Consider the following 23,672-nt stretch of genomic DNA (forward strand, 5'->3'; position numbering starts at 1 on the left):
AAGGTGGTCGGATACATCCATTAGGGGTGCGGTATTGGGTGAACATAGCTTCACCGATCCCTCTTTTATTTCTTTACCGACCCGCCCTGACTTCATAGCCCTGCCGACGCCATCAACTGCTGTGCTGCTGTGCTAAACTGCTGTGAGTCTTTGAGGACTGCATGTACATTGATCACCAGGCGATTCGAAGTACCGTCGGTCGCAGGAACTCCGTCAGACCACACTGTAGTTGGAGATTGCAGACGGAGGTGGAAAACGAAAGCGCTTGATAGTGATCTTTTTATTGACGCTCTGTGTGTCGACAGTGACTTCCTGGGCCTGACTGCGAATGAACGGACAGAAACGCTAGCAAGGGAATACGATATAACCATGCTAAGAAAACGGGAGAAATAGACGGATCGTTTCTTACGGATGGAATGGTGCACTTGGGGAGCTTCGAACTTGTTGTCTTAGAACAAGAAGAAGCTTTCAGCAGGCAAAAAATACCTCTGAGATAGAGGCACGAAGAATAGAACACCGGTTGAGCAAGGTTGCACTAAAACGGACCAAACGGCCCTTCTAAACACAAGGGCTATTTCTGGAGCACGATTTGTCAATATGGCCATCTTGCCCATATGGCACTAAAGGTGGCCTTACAGGCATTTTTAGACATGTTTATAATGGCCGTACAGGAATGTCTACTTGGCTACTTTCCAGATCAATGTTTCGATTCATGCAGAACTGTGTACTTTTACTGAAACCAATATGCGGGAGATCCAGCAGCTTATATTCCCACCTACCTGGTGGAGGCAGTCGGAGTACTCTTGGAGAGGATTATTATCAACCGACTTACAAAATACGCGGAAAGTGGCTTCAGGAAAGAATAATGTACGATAGATGCTTTACGGATAGTAATCGAAAGAGCTAAGAAGAACGCCTGGAGCAGGTGAGGAGAGGAAATCGATACTGCGCCTTAATCACGATTGACATTAAGGACAATTTTAATAGTGCCAGTTGGCGAGCCATCGTTGCAGCACTGCATACAACGATGGTCCCTGACTATCTATGTAAGATCCTCAAGAGATATTTCTCAAACCACTTTCTGGTTAATGAAACGAACATCGATCAGAAGTCGATTACAGTGGAAGTTCCACAAGGCTCACTTCTCGGACCATCGCTCTGAAGTGGTATGTACAGCAGCGGGCCTGAGAATAAACCCATGCTAAATACTTGTGTGGGATGGCCGACGATCGGCTGTATTTTAACAGCCACGACGATTATGCCTGTAACAAGGCGACCAAGGCCTTCAACATAACCTCCAGAATCATGCTGAATAGTACTGGCAGTAGTGTGTGGTGTCTTTTGGCTACCGTTTCTTACTCGATATTGAGCTACGCGGGCCCAGCATGGACTGCTACGTTGAAAACCTAGCCAGATTTAGCCAAAGGACCACATCCTCTTTAACGTGATATTTATGGTTGAAGTAGGCAACTTCCAACAGGTACTTCGGATGGCATATCTTCCCATTTACCGCAACCTCGAAAGGACGGGAACAGTCTGGTAGAACGGAGGGTTCGTTGCGACGCATTAAAATTCATAATAGACAGGAAGGCCAAAGAATCGATCTCACCATTTAAAATCTTCTCCACACACACTGCTTGCTGAGCCTTCCTTTGCTGCTTAAGTACCCGAAGACCTAATAAACTGCAGGGATCGGGATACGGTGGCAAGTTCACTGGATCGCACCATGGTAAGTATATCAATACAAGTTTTAGAATAAGTTTTTGCACCCGTTCGATACTCAGATGCAACTGATGGGGACACTAAACCAGGCAAGCATTTTCAATCAGCGGACGTACTAACGAACAAAACCGCGCCTTCAAGCAGTGAGGATCACTGATGTTGCTTACAATTTCAGCGATGAAATCGAGCTATCGGCAAGCTTTCGGTATTGCCGTGAAACGGTGTAAGACTGACGACGCGATGGAAATTCATTATTTGACATTTTACGATGCTAACAACAAGCCAATTTCTTTGATTTTAAGTCACCGCAAAATCACTATCTTCAGGCTTAGTTGAAAAATTTTCGGTGAAATAATGAAACTGATGAATATATAGCGTAACGTTTCAGCCTACTACTCTTCAGCTATCGTCTGACGCCTGTAAATATTTATTACCATTAAAATGTGCTACTTAGGTATTTTTCAACAATCAAATTCGCGATTTACAATTTTTACAAAAAACACATATCACAAAACTCTTACATTATTCTAGTATTTACGCCACATTCATATCAGTTATTCAGCCTTCATCAGTGGGCTGGTTTTCCTTCCGTCCAACTGGCTTGTTGTTGTTACTCTGACGAAGCTTTAGGACTAGACCGTTGTATGCAGCATTGAATGTTCCGCATTCTCTCTGTAGATTCACGGTTTTGCTATCACCTAGGATTTTGATGTGGAACATTTCCGCTGTTGTTCTGGTCTCCTGGTTCTCTATCCGTTCTAAAACCCGAGTTTTGGCGAAGTCAAAGAGGTGTCCTTCTTCCACTGTATGCTGCGAGAGTCCCGATTTCGCCTCACCCTTTTTGGCATCATTTTTGTGTTCTGCTACCCTGGTTTCTACCTTCCTTCCCGTTTGTCCGATGTAGACTTTTCCATCGTCCGTTCCACATGGTATCGAGTATACAACATTTCTCTGCTTTCCTGGTGGGACGGGATCTTTAAGTTTACTAAACAACCGATTCCGAATTTTATCTTGCGGTTTAAACGTTAATTCCGTATTGTGTTTGTGCAAGATCTTCTTTAATTTTTCGCTTAGTCCAGGGATGTACGGGGTGGAGACGTATCTTACCTCACTAGTGGTTTGTTTAGTCGCTTGCAGAGAGTTATAGAGTTTGTGTACTCGATCTGCTAATATTTTCCGGACAAACCATGTGGGGTAATGGTTGATGCGCAAGATGTTTTTTGCCATTTTAATCGCAGCAGGGCGATTTTGGCAATCGGATAGCTTTAAAGCTCTGTCGAATATTGCTATAGCCGTGTTACATTTGTGTGCATACGGGCTTTGGGAAGCAAAATCGAGGTACCTTCCATCTTCCTGTTTCGGTGCCCACGTTTTCTCTATTCGATCATTATTTCTCTTCAGCAGCATGTCGAGAAACTTGAGGCTTCCACTCTGTTCAATCTCTATTGTGAATTGCAATCTGTTGTGAAAGCTGTTGAATGTGTTTAAAATTTCGTTCACATGTTCATTGGATGCTACACAGAAACAGTCATCGACGTATCTGCGGTACATACTCAGTGAGATATTTTTACTCTCCAGTTCGGTTACGCAATGCTGCTCTAACTTCTCCATCACTACGTTCGCTATCACCGGCGAGAGAGGCGATCCCATCGGCAAACCGAAGCATTGAGAGAACGTTGATCCTCTGTACGCAAAGAAGGTGGAATCCAGTACAAGCTTGACTGCCGAGATGAAGCTATGGCAGTCGATCTTCGTGTGGTTACTTATTTCGTCCCATCTCTCCGTAAGGCAATCTATTGCGTACTCCACAGGGATGTTGGTATACAGCGATGTTACGTCAAGGGAAAATAATATCGTATCTTCGGGTATCTGTTTTCCTGTTATCTGTTCTGCGAATTCGAAGCTGTTTCTGACGTGGAAGTCCGTTTTTCCTACAATGTGTCCTATGATTTCCGCCAGATACTGAGCCATGTTATATGTGGCGGATCCTATGGTTGACACAACGGGTCGGAGTGGTCGGTCTTGCTTGTGTATTTTCGGAAGTCCATAGATCCGTGGTGGGTTGCCGCTGGTAACCTTCAGTTTTCTGTGTGTGCGTGGTTCAATGTATTTATTTTCACGCCACCCATCGATTAATACACTGATTTTTTTCAGAATTTTGGCTGTTGGATCGCCTTTGATTTTTTTGTATGTGGTTTCGTCGTCCAGGAGACTTTCCATTTTTTCCTGGTATTCGGACGATGATATGATTACTGTTTTGTTCCCCTTATCCGCCTTGGTAACCAGTATATTCGGGTTCTCAGCTAAAAATTTTCCACTTTTCAATATATCTTTATTAATCCATTCAAGTTCATGATGGCGGGGTTGCTTTTGAAAATTTATGTGGTTTATCATTGCCATTGCAACATCAGTTCGAATCTCGTCCGCAGCATCTTTAAACTTGATGGCATTCTCCACTTCAGCAATCATTTCGACATAGGGTGTTTTGCTTTGGTTTTGTATATTGAAATTTGGTCCCAATTTTAGTGTGCGTTCTAAATAGTCCGGTATGGGTGTATTGGTGGTGTTTTCAATCCATGTATTGCGTCCCGAGAGAGCCTCAATCTTACGCATTTTTAATGCAGCTACTTTCTTCTTTTCTCTTTTTTCTACGCGTTGATGTACCACTACAGACTTGTTTTCCACCATTTTCTCCACTTTGCGCACGTCTACTTCCTCAAAGGTTTCAAACATTTGATGTTGTAAAAAAGCTTGCTGACGTTTTAGCTCCACTATCGTTCTTTTCGCGTCCGCAATCATGATGCTCAAAATGCGTATTTTATGTTTGAACAACATTTTATCTAATTCTCGCTGTGAGCGATCACTGTTCAGATTTAATCGAACACGGTAGTTGAGACATTTCGGTATCACTTTGCATTTTCTACAATTGAGCAGAAATTTAACGCGATTATTTGTTTTCGCCATTTTTGTCGACAGCTTAGAGTACATTTTTAGAATTCTTTTACCACCTTGACCATATTTGGTGGTTATTCCCTTGGTAATTAACATTTTACCCTCAACTTGATCAACTGCTTAATTCTTTGATTTTAAGTCACCGCAAAATCACTATCTTCAGGCTTAGTTGAATTTATCCTATATCAATTAACAACCACATCCAAAAGTCGAATGTTGAAGTCGAATTCAATCACCTGCATACAATAGCTTGCATCCAACTCCAAGCGGCGAAGCAATATTAGGGTAGGTGCTCCATTAGTCGCACATTGTAACTTCTTTTTTCTTGTTTATTGAGGTATATGCTTCAATTAATGCTTGTGGGATATAAATTTATTATACACAAGGTATTTGCCACAAGGCAAGACGATTGCTTTCGTTGTACGAGAAGCTTTATTAAGAAAAAATGGATTTTCCGATTCAATTATATTGTACCAATCGTTGCGCTAATGTTTGCTTAATTAAGTTCGGTGTTCCTTTAATTGTGTTATTCCGTATTAATTGCTAGGTTGCTAAGTGAAAAGCGCAACTAAACAAATGAGCGCCTATACTGCCCATAAATGACAAATTGGCTAATATGCCACCGACATGAACATGAGAAATTACTTTTGTCTGTAAAAGATGTTTTACGCGGTAATGGCAACCTGTTTAATGTGCATATTACCCCTCATACACACCGAAGCCACACCGTTGAGTTCCAACAGCGATAGATGTGGCCAAATTCCCTCCGCCGGACGTTTTTAACGCAGTAGCCAGTTTTTCATTTATAAACACAAGTAGAGTTTACAATTCGGGAGCAAATTTGGCTAACGTCCATACGTTGTGAATTATCTCGTGTTAGTGAGTCTACAAAATGGCTTGAAACTACCTAAAACAATAAAGAAGCACAGGTGAAGACGAAGTGGACGACGAAACAAGTAATCCGTGCACTCCGGGCAAGTTGCCAACGAAGCGTGTGTTTCAAGCGCTTGAAGCCAGAAGGAAGAAGCAGCTACTCCGTGCCGTCATTAATGGAAGCTGCCTGCTGTCTTGATCGTAAAAAAAAAGATAAAATGTGAAAAAATAACAAGATTCGATCCAAAAACCTTGCGATTGCTAACCATACGTATGAAACCACCACACCACATGATCAGTTTTAATGTGTGATGGAAAAATGCGAAATAAGAACACATCGGTTGCTGCGCATGCGGTTTGAAATCATTATGGATATTAGCCAACTTCTCATTTATTTTGGATATTAGCCAAAATTGTTTCACGTCCTGTGCCTCCAAAAATACATTTTTTTACAATCGGCTTCCGTAGGAACATTGGTTGGAGTGTATGCTATCATGTGATATTATGATCTCAATTTTGGAAAAAATGGCATATTAGCCAATTTTTCATTTATGGGCAGTATAGTTGTGTTAAGGTGCGTTTAAACTGGGCAATTTTTTGGAAACATGTGGAATGCAACCTGTGCTATACGACATTTTGCTAGTAGTTACTCAATGCTGCTTCTGTTACCACCTGAACATTTGTTATACGTTGCTATGTTGCTTGGAAACATTGGGCAACAATTTGGAAAAAGTTGCATGCCACATGTTTGCAATCTAAACGCACCTTTAGATTTTAGAAAATCGGCATTTTAGCAAATAAAGCTTTTATTTTAAATGATGTAGAATAACTACCAATACCCCTATAAATTTGTTTCATATAATGAAACTGTAATTGTAATAATGTAATTGTTTTAATTAAAATGCTACGGTGACGAAAATATGCATTAATAATGAATAGTAGCGCAACTATTGGTACTACAACTATTGGATCAACTACCCTACTTGGTGAAAAAATAGCATTTAGTTCTAGCGAGAATTAAATTACTCACTGCAATTTCAAATAGTTTGGACTCAGTAGAAAGACTAGTGATGCCACGATAGATTCAAACGTTCTAGAATTAAACAACTTACGTTCACTTTGTAAATGTCATCAGGTTTTGTCTTACTGATTGTATGTATTTCAACCGCGGTGATACTGTACTTCGCCGACAATCATCGTTTCTTGAGTAAAATTTCATTAAACGTATAATTGGATTCCATGTCGCTAAAGACGACAAATGGTTTTTATGATGTGCTTACATAGTTGGGATATTATAGCCACAATTAGTTATAATAACTAACGGTACAGAGAGCAAAATGCACCTGGACCAAAAAAATTGCACTGTTTTCGGTCAAACTAATCAAAAGCAAATAACACGTTATGTTAGAATTTATAACTTAGTGTGCCACATTCTGTTTAATAGAAAAAGCCTTTTACGACAAAAGAAGCAAACTTTTTACAACTTGACCATAACATAAGTTATAATAGACTTTAGTCCAAGTATCAAAATGATACAGCATCAAAGAAATTGTTCTCATAAAACAGATAAATTATAATTGCAATTAACGGAAATTATGTTGGGATACGGTTGCATTTCGAAAGCTGTAACTCACCATAAAATGGTCATCAAGATTGTGAGTGAAAGGTGCTAGAAAAAAAAAACTGTAGCCTCTCGAATGAAACGCGTCTTTGTAATAGGTTTTTATGAACCGCACAAAAAGGACCATTATGAGGTGGCACTAAAGCGAAATTAAATATATACTTTTGAATGTAAAAAGCCATACTGGAATGTTGTGTATTATTTTATTATAACTTTTAACCTTATTTATTATAACCGTTTTTACATAAATGTTGGTGCACCTTATTATAACTAATATTTCACGACCAACAGCTACTAAGTGTCAGGTAAGAGAGAATAATATAATTTTGATTGTATCAGCAATGAAACTAGGCTATGTTCAAGGCAACTAAACTGCGAGAAGGTCGTAAAATTGTGGCTTAAAACTACCTATTCTGATTGCTTCGATTACATTTACTGTATGATGCAAAACCTAAGGTTGGACAAGACATGTCAACTGCTTTGCGATTGGCTCCAATTATGGCGTTTATTTACCACAAATTATATATTTATTTTGCAATATTTTTATGCTTTCATAATAAAAATTTATTATTACTGTCGCAAATGCTGAATCGATCAAGCAGTAATTTGTGCAGAATCTTACACGATCATTTTTAGTAGTCTAAGGAGCGCCTTTTTCTTGTCGATGACCAGTTAAAATTCTTCCGGTTTGATATAGGTATGTGTACATGTAAAATTTAATGGAACAATCATTTGTTACTAGCTACAACACAAAAATGTGGCCATTAATACCGTAAACATAAGGCCAATGAATTATAACAAATAATAACTCTTCTTGCGAAATACTGCTTCTTTATTCCTTTGAAGCAAACCGATTAGCTAGGTCCATTTTTGACATCAGCTTACTCAAACATTCAAAATTAAATCTTGTTTTCACCCATTCCTTGAGCTGTTTGTTTAAAATATTAAAAATAACATCCAGAATTTTATTACCAAAATAAATTCGCCCACTGTTTCCTGTGAACTATTCCAGTTATGGTCATATGTGCTTCGATATGCGCAAGGTAGCGCAGAGTCGAATGCCACCATCGGGTAACTATAAGCTCCACTACACTGACCACTCACTGTCAGCTGGCTCCCCGGTTGGGTCCACCACGGACCAACGAACGGCCAGTAGTGCACTGAGAGAGAGGTTTGGTCCGGCATCGGTCGTAAATTATCTGTTACTCTTGGCTCGTACCGGCCAGCCTCCGAATGTCACCCCGGTTGCTCTGAACATGCCGATTTATGCCGGCACGATGCTTCGAAGTCCGATAGTTTCTGGCAAGCGCGGTTAGAAATGTAGTCAGAATACGCTAGTTATTTCTATTTGTCCGTTTATTATATGTTTGTTAATGTGTGTTTCGATTGCATTTCAATTAGTCAAAATGGAATGCAAAGCAACAATGCCATTACTTTTAAAAATCATGAAATGAAAAAATTAGTTTGCAATAAAGCTTATTGTAATTAAATACTTTTTATTTTCCTGTTCATAGGGGTCATCCTTACTACATTACAAAATAGGTATTGGCTCATTCCGCAGAATTGATGTCAGGAAAAATTTTTCCGTCAATAAATGTTTCCGTTTCGTGATACTTCTGGGCACATAGAGAAATTTTCAATATTGATAGCTATACGTATGCTGGCAGCAACCAACTATGAAAGACAATCCTTTATTTTCCCAGTGACCTACATTCAGATGTACACTGATAATAAATTTTAGTTTATAGTACGAAAACGAGCGTTTGCTTAACGAATTCTTTCGTTGTTTTCTACCACAAAGTAGATTCGTAAAATCAATCCTGAATGTTTTGTACATATTAACAAAGCTATATTCATACGAATTATTGCATTTTACAAAGTGGTTCGTAGATTTTACGAATGCACGAAAAGGCTGTCGATAAAAATAATACTAGATTTCACTATTTCCCTATAGGTGTCAGTATGCTACATTACCGACACCTATCGAAAAATAGCGAAATCTCTGTTATCTCTGAAAAAAGCTGATTTTATCGGGAATCGAACTGAACTCGTTTGTCATACTTCTTTACGAACAGCCGACGACGCCGCAAACCACAGCACCACAGCTACTGCATACCAAGAAGGTCATAATTGCACAAGTCTATTTTCTCTTCAAACAATCTTCGCATCTCGTTTTCGTCGATAATGATGCCAGACAACAACCGTGCATCAAATGAGTTTTGATGCAAGACAGCTACGAATGTGCTATCGTAGAAAATACGAACCATTCGTAATAACAGCATTTGCGGTAGACAATAAGCCTACGAATGTTTTTAAATGGTATGAAACTATTTTTATCAGCTACGAATATAGTTTTACGAATATTTTTTCAAACAAAATACGAAATTATATTTTCAGTGTAAAGGTTGACCACAAAAAATTTCGGACTCGTAAATTTTGTTAAAGTAAAATTATACGTAAAATACACTTCTTATCATACATATCCCATTAGTCAAATTTTCCCCGGCGCATCATCATTTGCATCAATTGCAGTCTTCCGAGACACTCTGCCGGTAAAATGAGGAATAAATTTTTTGTAACAGCATTTTGTTCGAAAAACGTAAAATAAGCAGCATTTCTTGAGTGTTCGGATTTTTTCGTGTTCAACCTTAAGCGGGCGCGAGTATCGATCAAGAATGGTTACATAAAATAAGTGATAATATGATTGCTCCAGCTGATTGTTTCCACATACTTTACCGACCAGTGGTGGTTCTATGGTGGTATAGCATTGAACATTTCTTATGTAATGAACAAATCATGATTATATGTAAGGCTAACGCTAAGAGGTCTTTTGAAGAAGTAATTTCGTTCTTTAAAAAAATATTGCTGCTTGAGAGTGTAATTGAGCCTTCTTGGTTTTATTATGATTTTTTTCAATCTGATGTAATTTTATCAGTAACTAGCTGACCCGACAAACTCCGTATTGCCACAAATTAAACTGTGTTGTACATAAATCGTGAATCTCGGATGACCTTTGTCACAATCTCGAGTTTTGCAAGTTTCTGGGAAGTTCATGGGTGTTTTAATATACAAATTTTCCTCACAGTGAAGTAGGAAACAACTCCCCCCATTGCTTAGCCTGATGAAATAAAGCGGATAGCATTTAAACATTCGCCATCATTACAAACCATTTCGCCGGTACCATTTTCCGGTGTTTCGAGCACGGACATAAAGCCTGGAACTGCAACGAGCCAGATAGGAGCCAGTTGTGCAGGAGATGTGGCAGTGCTGGCCATAAAGCAAAGGACTGCGCGGAGCCTCCCAAGTGCCTGATCTGTACCGGTAAACGGGACGCAAAGCACGTAACGGGAGGTCCAAGGTGCCCGGCCGGTGTGCCGGCGTCTAAGCCACGTTCATAGTGCAAGTGACACAACTCAACCTGAACCACTGCAGCTGTTACACCAAGCAGTTTCTGAGTCAGCAATGGACATTGCCATAGTCTCGGATCCATATCGCGTCCCTGCCGGAAACGGCAACTGGGTCTCGGATAGGTCTGCGACGGCGGCTATATGGACGACAAGCAGGTTCCCGGTTCAGGAGGTTGTGTCAACTGCAGACGAGGGATTTGCGGTTGCCAAAGTGGGTGGAGTGTTCTACTGCAGTTGTTATGCTCCGCCGAGTTGGTCTATCGAGCAGTTTACGCGGATGGTAGACCGAGTATCAGTTGTGCTGACTGGTTTATGGCCGGTGGTTGTGGCGGGCGACTTTAACGCTTGGGCGGTAGAGTGGGGAAGTCGTCGCACGAACCATAGGGGTCGGATTCTGCTTGAAGCTCTGGCAAAGCTTAACGTAGATCTGGCCAACGTCGGCAACACAAGTACCTTCAGTAGGAACGGTGCGGAGTCTATCATCGACGTGACTTTCGGCAGTCCTGGTCTGATAGGAGACTGGAGGGTAGATAATGGCTACACTCACAGTGACCACCAGGCGGTCCGCTATGGTGTCGGTCAGATAACGAGGCGGCAGGCGGCGAGTAGGGCCAACACTCCAACCACCCGTGGATGGAAGACATCATACTTCGATCCCGAAGTATTTGTGGAAGCGATCCGGAGAGAGTGCGGTGATCGCGGTATGCCCGATCCGAACGCCGATCATTTGGTTGAGGTACTGTCGCGAGCATGTGACGCTACCATGCCTAGGAAAGGTCGTCCTAGCTATGGCAGGTCACCGGCTTACTGGTGGACAGATGAAATTGCGGAACTCCGCGGAGCGTGCTTTCGTGCGAGGAGAATTATGCAAAGAGCTCGTTCGGATGAAAGCAGGGCTGAATGTCGAGTAGCACTCGTTGTTGCACGCGCAGCGCTTAAGAGCGGGATAAAAGCTAGTAAACGAGACTGCTTTGAAAGGTTATGTGCTAGTGCCAATGCGAACCCGTGGGGTGATGCCTACAGAGTCGTAATGGCAAAGACCAAGGGTGTGATGGCGCCCGCTGAGCAATCGCCAGAGATGCTGGAGCGGATCATCGAGGGCCTCTTTCCGCGCCACGAGCCAAGGCCCTGGCCCCAGGCCGCTGAGTCGTCCCACGGCCGACGTTCCAGTATCTCAGACCATAGCGTAGGATGGTCGGCCTCCCAGCCGAACATCCAAAGTAACGTGGGCGACGGCGGTTTGGAGGTCGGGGAGGAAGTGACGGTTACGAACGAGGAACTCATTGATATCGCTAAATCCCTAAAGGTGAGCAAGGCACCGGGGCCAGACGGTATCCCGAATATGGCCATTAAAGCGGCTATTTTAGAGGCTCCCGAATTATTCGGGGCAGTAATGAATAGATGCCTGGAAGCTGGCCACTTCCCGGACAGATGGAAGCGACAGAACCTGGTCCTATTGCCGAAGCCGGGAAAACCTCCGGGTGTCCCCTCGTCATATAGGCCGATCTGTCTACTCGATACTGCCGGCAAGGTGCTGGAGAGGGTTATCCTTAACAGACTCGTACAGTACACGGAGGGTACAAACGGTCTGTCAAGGAACCAATTCGGCTTCCGAAAAGGCAAATCTACGGTGGATGCCATCTTGTCTGTCACTAAGACAGCCGAGGTGGCAATCCAGCCCAAGAGGACAGGTATTCGTTATTGCGCAGTTGTCACGCTCGACGTGAGAAATGCGTTTAATAGCCCTAGCTGGGACTCCATAGCCAGCTCGCTTCGTAACGTCCAAGTGCCGGTGTCGCTGTATAGAATTCTGGAAAATTATTTCCAGAATCGTGTGCTATGCTACAACACGGAGGAGGGTCAGAAATGCGTTCCAATCACCTCAGGGGTTCCGCAAGGTTCCATACTGGGCCCGGTGTTGTGGAACGTCATGTATGACGAGGTGTTGAAGCTAAAGTTTCCGGTAGGGGTGGCGATTGTCGGCTTTGCGGACGATATCACCTTGGAAGTCTACGGTGAATCTATCAGAGAGGTTGAGTTGACGGCTGCTCACTCTATAAGCATTGTTGAAGATTGGATGCGATCCAGGAAACTGGACCTAGCGCATCATAAAACGGAGGTTATCGTGGTTAACAACCGCAAGTCGGTGCAGCAAGCAAATATCAGTGTCGGGGACTGCACTATTTCGTCAACGCGGTTCTTAAAACTCCTTGGAGTCATGGTCGACGACAAGCTCAAGTTCGGGAGCCACGTCGACTATGCCTGCAAGAAGGCTTCCACAGCTATTTCGGCATTGTCTCGTATGATGTCTAATAGCTCTGCGGTATATGGCAGCAAGCGAAGGCTTTTAGCCAACGTGGTCCAGTCCATACTCAGGTATGGCGGGCCGGTGTGGTCATCGGCGTTGGGTACCAAAAGCTATCTAGCCAAGCTGGAAAGCACCTATCGTCTCATGTGCTTAAGAGTGGCGAGTGCGTACCGCACAGTTTCACATGACGCAATCTGCGTCTTAGCGGGTATGATGCCTATTGGTATCATCATCAGCGAGGACGTAGAGTGCTTCAACCAACGTGGAACTAGAGGCATACGGAGTACCACAAGATCGGCCTCGATGATCACATGGCAGCGGGCATGGTCTGATTCCACAAAAGGCCGGTGGACACATAGACTTATCCCGGAACTATCCGGATGGGTCAACAGGCGTCATGGCGAAGTCAACTTCCACCTGACACAGATTCTGTCAGGGCATGGTTGTTTTAGACAGTATCTGCACAAATTTGGGCATGCGGAGTCCCCCGAGTGTCCTGAATGCGCGGACGTTGAGGAAACTGCAGAACATGCTTTCTTCATATGCCCTCGTTTCGAGGGCGTGAGAAGCAACATGATGGCAGTTAGCGGACAGGACACTACTCCGGATAACTTAGTCCAAAGGATGTGTTCTAGCTCGGACGTCTGGGGTGCGGTCAATGCGGCTGCTACCCAGATCGTACTTGAGCTACAAAATCGTTGGAAAGCCGATCAACGGCGAATAAACAGCCTAACTACCATAGTCCAGTAGTTATCTAAGAGCGTGCGTTAAGCACAATAGCCCCTCCCTGAAGTAATACCGAGAAGGTGGTTCCAGGGGGGATTGAGGCTGGAGACTCGAGTTGGGTTTTAGTGGGTCTGGATCTCCACGATCTTCACGGGACACCAAACCCCACTCCCTGAGCTGTCTTCTCAGGTGTCTGATAGCAGATTTCCCTACTCGTTAAAAAAAAAAAAACATACCTACATACATACATACATACATACACACATACATCACACACATGTCATACATTGAATACAATCAACATTTGATTGATATGTTTTGATTTCAAACGTTTTAACGGTTTAATATACGGTGCTTATGTGTTAAAGTTTGAATAACTTTTGAATGAACCGTCCGATTTTAAATAACTCGGTTTCGTTTGATAGATCTCAGCAGTAATTTTCAAATAATCATAAAATGTGTGATATTTTTCATTAAATTAATGCTTATATGTTACATAAATATGTTTTAAATACTATTTTTTCATATTTCTTTATGTAACTTTCAAACTACAAGTCCAATCGTCATGAAATTTGGGAGTTAAGGGTTTGCAAGGCTCCTCTTTCATATGCAATCAATTTTGTTCAAATCGGTTAAGAGACCTATGAGATAATGAAGTCCCATATTTTTCGTATTTTTATACATAACTTTTGAACTACAAGTCCGATCAGTATGAAATTCAATAGCGACCAATGGGACACCTAGACCTTTCATTTGACACTAAGAACATTAAAATCGGTCCAGCCATCTTCGAGAAAAGTGAGTGAGATTAAAAGCGTCACATACACACACACACACACACACACACACACATACACACACACACACACACACACATACATACACACACACAGAAAATGCTCAGTTTTTGAAACTGAGTCGAATGGTATATGACATTCGGCCCGCAGGACCTTCTTTCCATTTCCGGTTTTCCAAGTGATTTCTATACCTTTATACTATATATTTATACTAGCTGACCCGACAAACTTCGTATTGCCACAAATTAACCTGTGTTGTACATAAATCATGAATCTCGGATGATCTTTGTCACAATCTCGAATTTTGCAAGCCCCCCAGTGGGCGGCGCTTCCGACGGCGGGTCACCGGCAACACTCGCGACCGGCTCGTCCTGAATGATCTAGTGTAACTATATAGTTTTTGTGGTCTTGTTATTGATTAATGTTTTATGGAAGAGTCTCGAGTTTCTCGAGTTGGATTAGTTTTTGAGTTTCGCAAAAATTTCTGTTTTATTTGTATGAGAGTCCATATCCCCCTACCACAGGGGTGAGAGGTCTCTAACTATCATAAAATAAATTCAAGACTCAAAAATCTCCTACATGCTAAATTTGGTTCCATTTGCTTGATTAGTACTCAAATTATAAGGAAATCTGTATTTCATTTGTATGGGAGCCCACCCTCTTAAAAGGGAAAGGGGTCGTAATACACCACAGAAAAAAAATTCTGCCATCTAAAACTCTCACATGCCAAATTTGGTTCCATTTGCTTGATTAGTTCTAAAGTTATGAGCAAATTTGTATTTCGTTTGAATGGGAGCCCCCCCCCTCCTAAAAAGGTAAGAAGTCCTAATTCATAATGGGAAAAATGGTTGCCTCCAAAAACACCCACATGCCAAATATGGTTCCATTTGCTTGATTAGTTCTTGAATTATGAGGAAATTTGTATTTCATTTGTGTAGAAGCCCCCCCTCTTGAAGTGTGGAAGGATCCTAATTCACCGTAGAAAATATTTTTGCCTCCAAAAACCTCCACATGCCGAATTTGGTTCTTGTTGCTTGATTAGTTCTCGAGTTATGGGGAAATTTGTATTTCATTTGTATTGGAGCCCCCCCTCCTAAAGTGGGGAGGGGTCCCAATTCATCATTGAAAAAAAAATTGTCTCCAAAAACACACATATGCCAAATTTGGTTCAATTCGCTTGATTAGTTCTCGAGTTATGAGGAAATTTGTATGGAAGTCCCCCCTCTTAAAGGGGAGAGGAGTTATAATTCCTCTTATAAAGAGGGGAGGGGTCTCAATTCACCATAGAATAAATTCTTGTCACCAAAAAAAACACCCACATGCCAAATGTTGTTCTATTTGCTTGATTAGTTCTCGAGTTAGGAGGAAATTTGTATTTTATTTGTACAGGAGCCCCCCCTCTTAGAGTGGGGAGGGGTCCTAATTCACCGTAGAAAATTTTCCTGCCCTCGAAAACCTTCACATGCCAAATTTGGTTCCATTTGCTTGATTAGTTCTCGAGTTATGAGGAAATTTGTATGGAAGCCCCCCCTCTTAAAGGGGAGAGGAGTTACAATTCCCCTTATAAAGAGGGAGGGGTCTCAATTTACCATAGAATAAATTCTTGTCACCGAAAACACCCACATGCCAAATTTGGTTCTATTTGCTTGATTAGTTCTCGAGTTATGAGGAAATTTGTATTTCGTTTGTATAGGAGCCCCCCCCACTTAAAGTGGGGAGGGGTTCCAATGCATCACAGAAAAAAATTTTGTCTCCAAAACCACACACATGCCAAATTTGGTTCCATTTGCTTGATTAGTTCTCGAGTTATGAGGAAATTGGTATTTCATTTGTACAGGAGCCCCCCCTCTTAAAGTGAGGAGGGGTCCTAATTCAACATAGAAAATTTTCTTGCCCTCGAAAACTTTCACATGCCAAATTTGGTTCCATTTGCTTGCTTAGTTCTCGAGTTATGAGGAAATTTGTATGGAAACCCCCCCTCTTAAAGGGGAGAGGAGTTATAATTCCCCTTATAAAGAGGGGAGAGGTTTCAAATTACCCTAGAATAAATTCTTGTCACCGAAAACACCCACATGCCAAATTTGGTTCTATTTGCTTGATTAGTTCTCGAGTTATGCAGAAATTTGTGTTTCATTTGTATGGGAGCCCCCCCTCTTAGTGGGGGGAGGGGTCTCTAACCATCACTAAAACCTTTCCTGGCCCCAAAAACCTCTACATGCAAATTTTCACGCCGATTGGTTCAGTAGTTTTTGATTCTATAAGGAACACAGGACAGACAGACAGACAGACAGACAGACAGACAGACAGACAGACAGACAGACAGACAGAAATCCTTCTTTATAGGTATAGATAGTAGAAAGGCAATATACTATATATTTATATAGTAGAAAGGCAAAACCATTTCGCCGAATACCATTTTGTGAAACATCAATTCTCGGTTGACCATAACGCGGAATATAGAGTTTCGCAGAATACCATTTCGCGAAAAACCTTACGCGGGATGTACCATTTCACGGAAAATCTGCGGCCTGTGTCCGTCTCGGCCTGAATCATCTAATGTTACTATTGATAGTTTCTAGTGGTCTTGTTATTGACTAATGTTTTATTAAAGAGTCCAAAATTTCTCGAGTTCGATTAGTTTTTGAGTTACGCAAAAATTTCTGTTTTATTGGTATGAGAGTCCTTATCCCCCTACCACAGGGGTGAGGGGTCTCAAACCATCATAAAAAAATTCTTGCCTCCAAAACCCCCCACATGCCAAATTTGGTTCCATTTGCTTGATTAGTTCTCCAGTTACGAGGATATTTGTATTTTATTTGTATAGGAGTCCCCCCACTATTGAAGGGTGGAGGGGTCAGAATTCCCCTCCTAAAGAAGGGAGGTGTCTCAATTCATCATAGAAAAAATTCTTGCCTTCAGAAACACCTACATGTCAAATATGGTTCCAATTGATTGATTAGTTCTCGAATTATGAGGAAATTTGTATTTCATTTGTAAAGGAGCCCCCCGCTCTCCTAAAGTGGGGAGGGGTCCTAGTTCACCATAGAAAAAATTCTTGCCTCCAAAAGCCTTCACAAGCGGAATTTGGTTCCATTTGTTTGATTAGTTTTCGAGTTACGAGGAAATTTGTATTTCATTTGTATAGGAGCCCCTCCTCCTAAAAGGTAAGGGGTCCTAATTTTTCATAGAAAAAATGTTTGCCTCCAAAAACATCCACATGCCAAATATGGTTCCATTTGATTAATTAGTTCTCGAGTTATGAAGAAATTTGTATTTCATTTGTATGAAACCCCCCCTCTTAAAAGGGAGAGGCGTCATTATTCCCCTCCTAAAGAGGGGAGGGGTCTCAAATCACCATAGAAAAAAAAATTGCCTGCAGAAACACCCACGTGCTAAATTTTGTTCCATTTGCTTGATTAGTTCTCGAGTTACGAGGAAATTTGTATTTCATTTGTATAGGAGCCCCTCCTCCTAAAAGGTAAGGGGTCCTAATTTTTCATAGAAAAAATGTTTGCCTCCAAAAACATCCACATGCCAAATATGGTTCCATTTGATTAATTAGTTCTCGAGTTATGAAGAAATTTGTATTTCATTTGTATGAAACCCCCCCTCTTAAAAGGGAGAGGGGTTATTATTCCCCTCCTAAAAAGGGGAGGGGTCTCAAATCACCATAGAAAAAAAATTGCCTACGAAAACACCCACATGCTAAATTTTGTTCCATTTGCTTGATTAGTTCTCGAGTTATGAAGAAATTTGTATTTCATTTGTATGGGAGTCCCCCCTCCTAAAAAGGTAAGGGGTCCTAATTTATCATAGAAACAAATTTTGCCTCCAAAAACATCCACATGCCAAATATGGTTCCATTTGATTAATTAGTTCTCGAGTTATGAGGAAATTTGTATTTCATTTGTACAGGAGCCCCCCCTCCTAAAGTGGGGAGAGGTTTCAATTCACCATAGAAAAAATTCTTGTCTCTTGTGGGTGTTACATGTAAAATTTTGTTCCATTTGCTTGATTAGTTCTAGAGTTATGCAGAAATTTTTGTTTCATTTGTATGGGAGCCCAGCCCATCTTAGTATTGTGAGGGATCTCTAACCATCATAAGAACCTTTCCTGACACCAAAAACCCCTACATGCAAATTTTCATTCCGATTGGTTCAGTAGTTTTCGATTCTATAGGGAACATACGGCAGACAGAAATCCATTTTTATAGACATAGATTTGTATGAGAGCCCCCCCCCCCCCCTTAGTGGGAAAAACGGTCTTTTTCCATCGAGAGAACCTTCTCTGGCCCCAAAAACTCCTACATGCAAATTTTCTCGCCGATCGGTTCAGTAGTTTTCGATTCTAAAAGGAACATAGGGACAGACAGACAGACAGAAATACATTTTTATAGGTATAGATGATACGTTGCAGGAAGATAATATTGTTTCGACTCAACCCTCAATTGATCGATTGGGTATAGGTACATGTACTCACTTCGGGTTTTTCCAGTTCCGGACGGTTCGGAGATTTCGGACGGTTCGCTTTGAAATATTGGCAAAAGGCTATAGGTTGTTTGTACAATTTTACGTAAATTTAAACGTTTATATAAAACACTAGCTGACCCGACAAACTGATTAGATGATTCATTTTGGCAGTTACGTAACCATGAAAGCATGGGTAGTTTAATATACAAAATTGAAATTTTTCCGCACAGTAAAGTAGAAAACAACTCCCCTATTGGTTAGCTAGATAAAATAAAGCGGATCACACTATGTCCGAAGGTACTTTAACTTACATGCACATCAGATTTCTCTTCACAGGATGTTAGTATTAATCAAAACAATTAATTTGACCCCTAAATAATCTTGAAAATTGAACTTTTCGAAAAACCCAAGATAGAATATTTTAAGACCTTCTCTAAATTAACTGTTTTGATTACTACTAACATCCTGTGAAGAGAAATCTGAAGTGCATGTAAGTTAAATAATAAGTGCCTTCGGATATAGCGTGCGGATGGCAATATGCGCCGTGAATGTATAACATTTCGCCGAATACCATTTCGTGGAAAACCTTACGCGGAATGTACCATTTCACGAAAAACCTTTTTGTTATATTTTATTGTCTGAAAGTTTGCAAAGGATCGGTCAACTACGTAATTATCTACAGCATTCTTTTCTGTGGTGCAATTTGATGCGAGACACACTTTGTTAAAAACTGAATGCATTCCGAAAAGGCTTTGTTCCTCGAGCCAAAATGGATCAGAATAAAAATGGGAGTATTTTGACGGACGATCGTGAGATAACCGCAAGGTGGAAACAGCTCTTCCATGAACACCAGCAATTTTTACGGAGTGCTAAACGTAGAAGAGATGCCAGGTGAAATTAAAGAGGCCATTAACCACCCAAGCAACAATGTAAGTTTTATTGTACTCTTATGGCGGTCTTCATGACTAATTTTGGTCTTAAATGCAATCATAAGAGTGTAATAAACCCAAAATGTTACTTGGGCAATTAAAGAACAATAAATCGGCTGGAAAATATGGCATCGGAGCGGAGCTTATTAAAATGGAAACAGAAAAACTGGCCACTTGTCTGCACCGCATAATTGTTAGAATGTAGGATACAGAACAGCTACCCGAGGAGGGAAAAGATTGGTTTATCAGAGCGATCTACAAAAAAACCAACAAGGTGGTTTGTTAGAACGATCGTTCGTTGACTACAAAGCTGCATATGATACCATCAACCGAAAAGAGCTATGGAAAGTCATGGAAGTGAACGATAACCCCAGGAAGCTGATCAAATTGATTTAGTTTACGATGCATGGAGCTCTGTGCTGTGTTCGGATTTTGGGTGGATTGTCGAGATCATTCGAATCACACAGAGGACTTCATCAATCGGTTGGCCTCTCATGCCTGCTGTTCAATCTTCGACGGCGTACAGGAGAACGGAGTATGGAGGCGGAGGATAAACCATCAATTCGCACAGCGCTATGATGAACCCAGTATTTAAAAGGGCAACTATCCTGAAAAGATGGTGTTCGGTTGGCTGGTAGAAACTAGACGATCAGGAGCGTAGCGAGTAAAATGGTTAGACCAGATGGAGCGAGATGTGGTGGAGAGTACTCGGTGTCCAAGGAATTTGAGAGCGGCAGCCCACAACCGAGTAAATTGAAGAAACTGTGTTTTGCAGGTTTTGTCTTAGGACGGCAAACCGACGAAGAAGTAGAAGAATGAGTTCTGGAGGAGTCTTCTTTGGATTTACTAGTGAATCGTCATTTTCTGTCTCCTCAGAAAAAAAGATGCAGTCAGGGGTTTGAGGAGACTGAGACAGCGGGTATGGCCGTCTAGTGCATTTCAGTGAAGGTGCGTTTGGAGCGCCCCTCTAAAGAACTGCGCGGGTCATGTTTAGAGCACAAGCGCCTCATCGCTCATCGGTCTGTATTATTTTCATGATTACGTAATTAGACCTCATTAAAAACAGTAATATTAAGCCATTACAAATATTTTATAAAGTTTTTGTCCTTCCGGTGTTCGGCCACTGAAGGGGGGGAGTGAAAAAAAACAAAGTGAATTTTTTAATCGAGCAAAAAAAACATGGATTTCAAGATATTTTATTTAAGGTTTAAACGAGAAAACCGAATCTATTCTTGCTTAAAATATATACGTTATTATTTTCTATGCAAAAATATACGAAAAAGACAAAAACGAAGGAAAACTTTTTTGGACTATTTTCGGAAATTCGATTGTTTGAATTTCCATTTCTGTTTCGTGCTAGAAGCGTCAATTCAACTCGGAGACTGATTTTTCGAGTTTTTCAGACTGTAGAACCCACAGACAATTGATTTTATAAAAAGAAATTTGACTCATATCCTTCAAATTATTTTTTTGCCCCCCGATTATTCAAGCCAATTTCAAAGGGGGGGGGGGGGTGACAAAAACTTTCAATATGATTTGCAATGGCCTTACTCAGTTGCTTTAAGGCAATTCATAATACACAGGATGAAACTTGCCCTACGTTTTAGACAGAGCAGATCCGGCGAATATGAGCCGAAACTAATGTAATACGATATACACTTGAATGCCGTTATCAGACGATAATTGTCTAGCCAATATCTTTGCTGGTTACACATCGGAATCCTTGAATCTCCCAATTCCAAAGTCTTGAAGCTTGAAGGTCCTTGGCGGTCATGCTGGGATCATGGAATAAGCTGTTAACCTACGCTACGCGGATAAGAATGCGCGCGCAATATTTTCACGTAATGAGCTGACAAGCAGCATTCTCGTTTCTTGGGTTGAGGCTCACGGTCGAAACATACAGTTTACTTGTCAGTCACGGCAAGATAATTCTAAGCCAGATCCCAAAATAGCTGTATTACATTCAATGCATTTTTTTGACCCGGAAAATCCAGTCGAACCCCTTGGGTAGAGTTTGACTCTTGCGGTTGGTTCTTTCAAAGAGGTTTTTATCAAAGAACACGATTTAGGATAGTTGAGAAAGGGATAAGTAGTGGATCATCAGGTATTTTCGGTAGATTGTAAAAATTTATTTGAATGTCCATATTGGATGTTTAAAATAAGCGATCGTTCGAGACAGAACCAGAAGAAACACGTGTTCAACCATTTTAACTCCAACTAAACCTTTTTCTGTAAGTGGGATTTTATTCTGTGACCCCGTATGTTTGAAGTCATCAGTTTGGCCCCAAGCTCCAGTGGAAGCGTATAGTGCAATTTGCGACACGTGCTGTACACATTGGACTTGTATTTAATTTGTCAACGCTATCATTTCTAGCCGGTTTGTGCCGTTTCACCAGTCGCTCCTAGTGTGAAATGCATAGTGAGAATAGTAGCGCCTGCAGGAGAGTAGCAAATGAACACCAACCAATCTTTGGAATGGTGAAGATTAACTTGAGAGACCGAAAGCAGATTCTGAAATGGTGGCCCGAAAACCTAATTAAATGATATTTTATTCTGCGCACTCCCCATTTTGGCGGTTTTTGGGAGACAGCCTTCAAGTCCGTCAAAAACTACTTTCTCAGAGAAATCGCTACTACCAATATTCCGCACCATGCCAGTAAATTTTGGAATGAATCTATATTGTGCATATCTGATACCTCTGGACAACCGAAATTTCATTGAGACAATGGTTCCATTATGTTCTTGCACAAGGAAGAAGATCCTCCGAATCTTCTAGTCTGGTTAACACCAAGAGTAAGAAAATTTCCAATTTTTTTTTTGGAAAAGGTTTACAAACCAATTTTCACAACAGTTAAAAACTTCAAAAATTGAAAAGCCAAAATTTACTCAAAGTAGTTACAAAACAAGAGATAAAACCGAAAATAAAACAAAAACCATACAAATTGGGAAATGTTTAGGACAAAACTAAAATGATTTTTTAAGGAAAGATAATTTGAAGATAACGCGATACTTTTGATAAAAATTGACATAAAATTAAAAGCAAATCAAATATAAGGATGTAACATAAAAATAAAACTGTGTTAAAATAATGCATAGGTATGTTTAATAAGACAAAGTCTTTACTCTCTTATAGTTTTAATAGATTACCGGTCACTGACTAATCCACATATTTACAATCTCTCTCGAATGTCTCCATTGCGTTTTCCAGTCCCGTGCCTAAGATGGCGTTTGTGGAATTCATAAAACCTTCCATCATGACCGCGATGCGGGCGCCTGGTTCAAACTGTGAAGTGCATGCAAAAAAAGAACAGAATTCTTTCCCCCGTTCTGATATTCAACAGATGCCTCTTCTGCGAAAGGAGCACAAAACAAGGAAAATTCACTCAAAGTTTCTATCTTTGACCCCGTCTCTGTTATTTTTCCGAGACTCATCCGCTGTGTCGAGTGGGTTTTCCGGTGTCCTCTCACTACTCAACAACAGTGTTGGAGAAAAAAAACCATAGCCGAGGGCCAGCCGGTGTTTGTGCCGAGGAAATTAGATTTTCCACCTGGTTTCCTTTGCTACTGTCGGCCGGTGTGTCCGGTTTATTCTTTTTTATTTATTCTACATTCTGGTGCTTGCCTGGAAACTTTTCCCTCCCACTCACTGACTGCTTAAGATATTTTGATTCTTAATTCAATTGTTGCTCACTTATAAGTAACTGGCTTCGTCCTTTGACATCTTTTTCGGTTCGGTTCTGTCCTTTTTGCCAAGGCTTCCCGTCCTAAGGTAGTGCCAAACTTCTGCAAGAGAAAGTGTGAAAGAGAAAGACAAAAAGCAGAAATTAAAAATTTATTCATTTGATTTCGTAGACGCTCTAAGGCTGAC

At 41.1% G+C, this 23,672-nt stretch overlaps 1 protein-coding gene across 1 annotated transcript; it reads right to left on the reverse strand.

Moving 5' to 3' along the window:
- Positions 1 to 213: 213 nt before the first annotated feature.
- On the reverse strand, positions 214 to 4,770 carry LOC128739573 (uncharacterized). Its single transcript, XM_053835067.1, has 2 exons — positions 2,320 to 4,770; positions 214 to 345 (listed from the first exon to the last, which is right to left on the reverse strand). The coding sequence occupies exons 1-2, from the start codon at positions 4,768 to 4,770 to the stop codon at positions 214 to 216; spliced, it is 2,583 nt and encodes an 860-aa protein (XP_053691042.1).
- Positions 4,771 to 23,672: the final 18,902 nt, after the last annotated feature.

Source organism: Sabethes cyaneus, chromosome 3, assembly GCF_943734655.1.
Source record: "Sabethes cyaneus chromosome 3, idSabCyanKW18_F2, whole genome shotgun sequence".
NCBI classification, from domain to species: Eukaryota; Metazoa; Arthropoda; class Insecta; order Diptera; family Culicidae; genus Sabethes; species Sabethes cyaneus.

Bases quoted from the DNA above. Each gene is read 5' to 3' on its own strand.
- LOC128739573 (XM_053835067.1), bottom strand. From the start codon at position 4,770: ATGTTAATTACCAAGGGAATAACCACCAAATATGGTCAAGGTGGTAAA. The intron at 346-2,319 runs GTTGGACGGAAG...TTCCCTTGCTAG, and splicing joins AGAGTAACAACAACAAGCCA to CGTTTCTGTCCGTTCATTCG.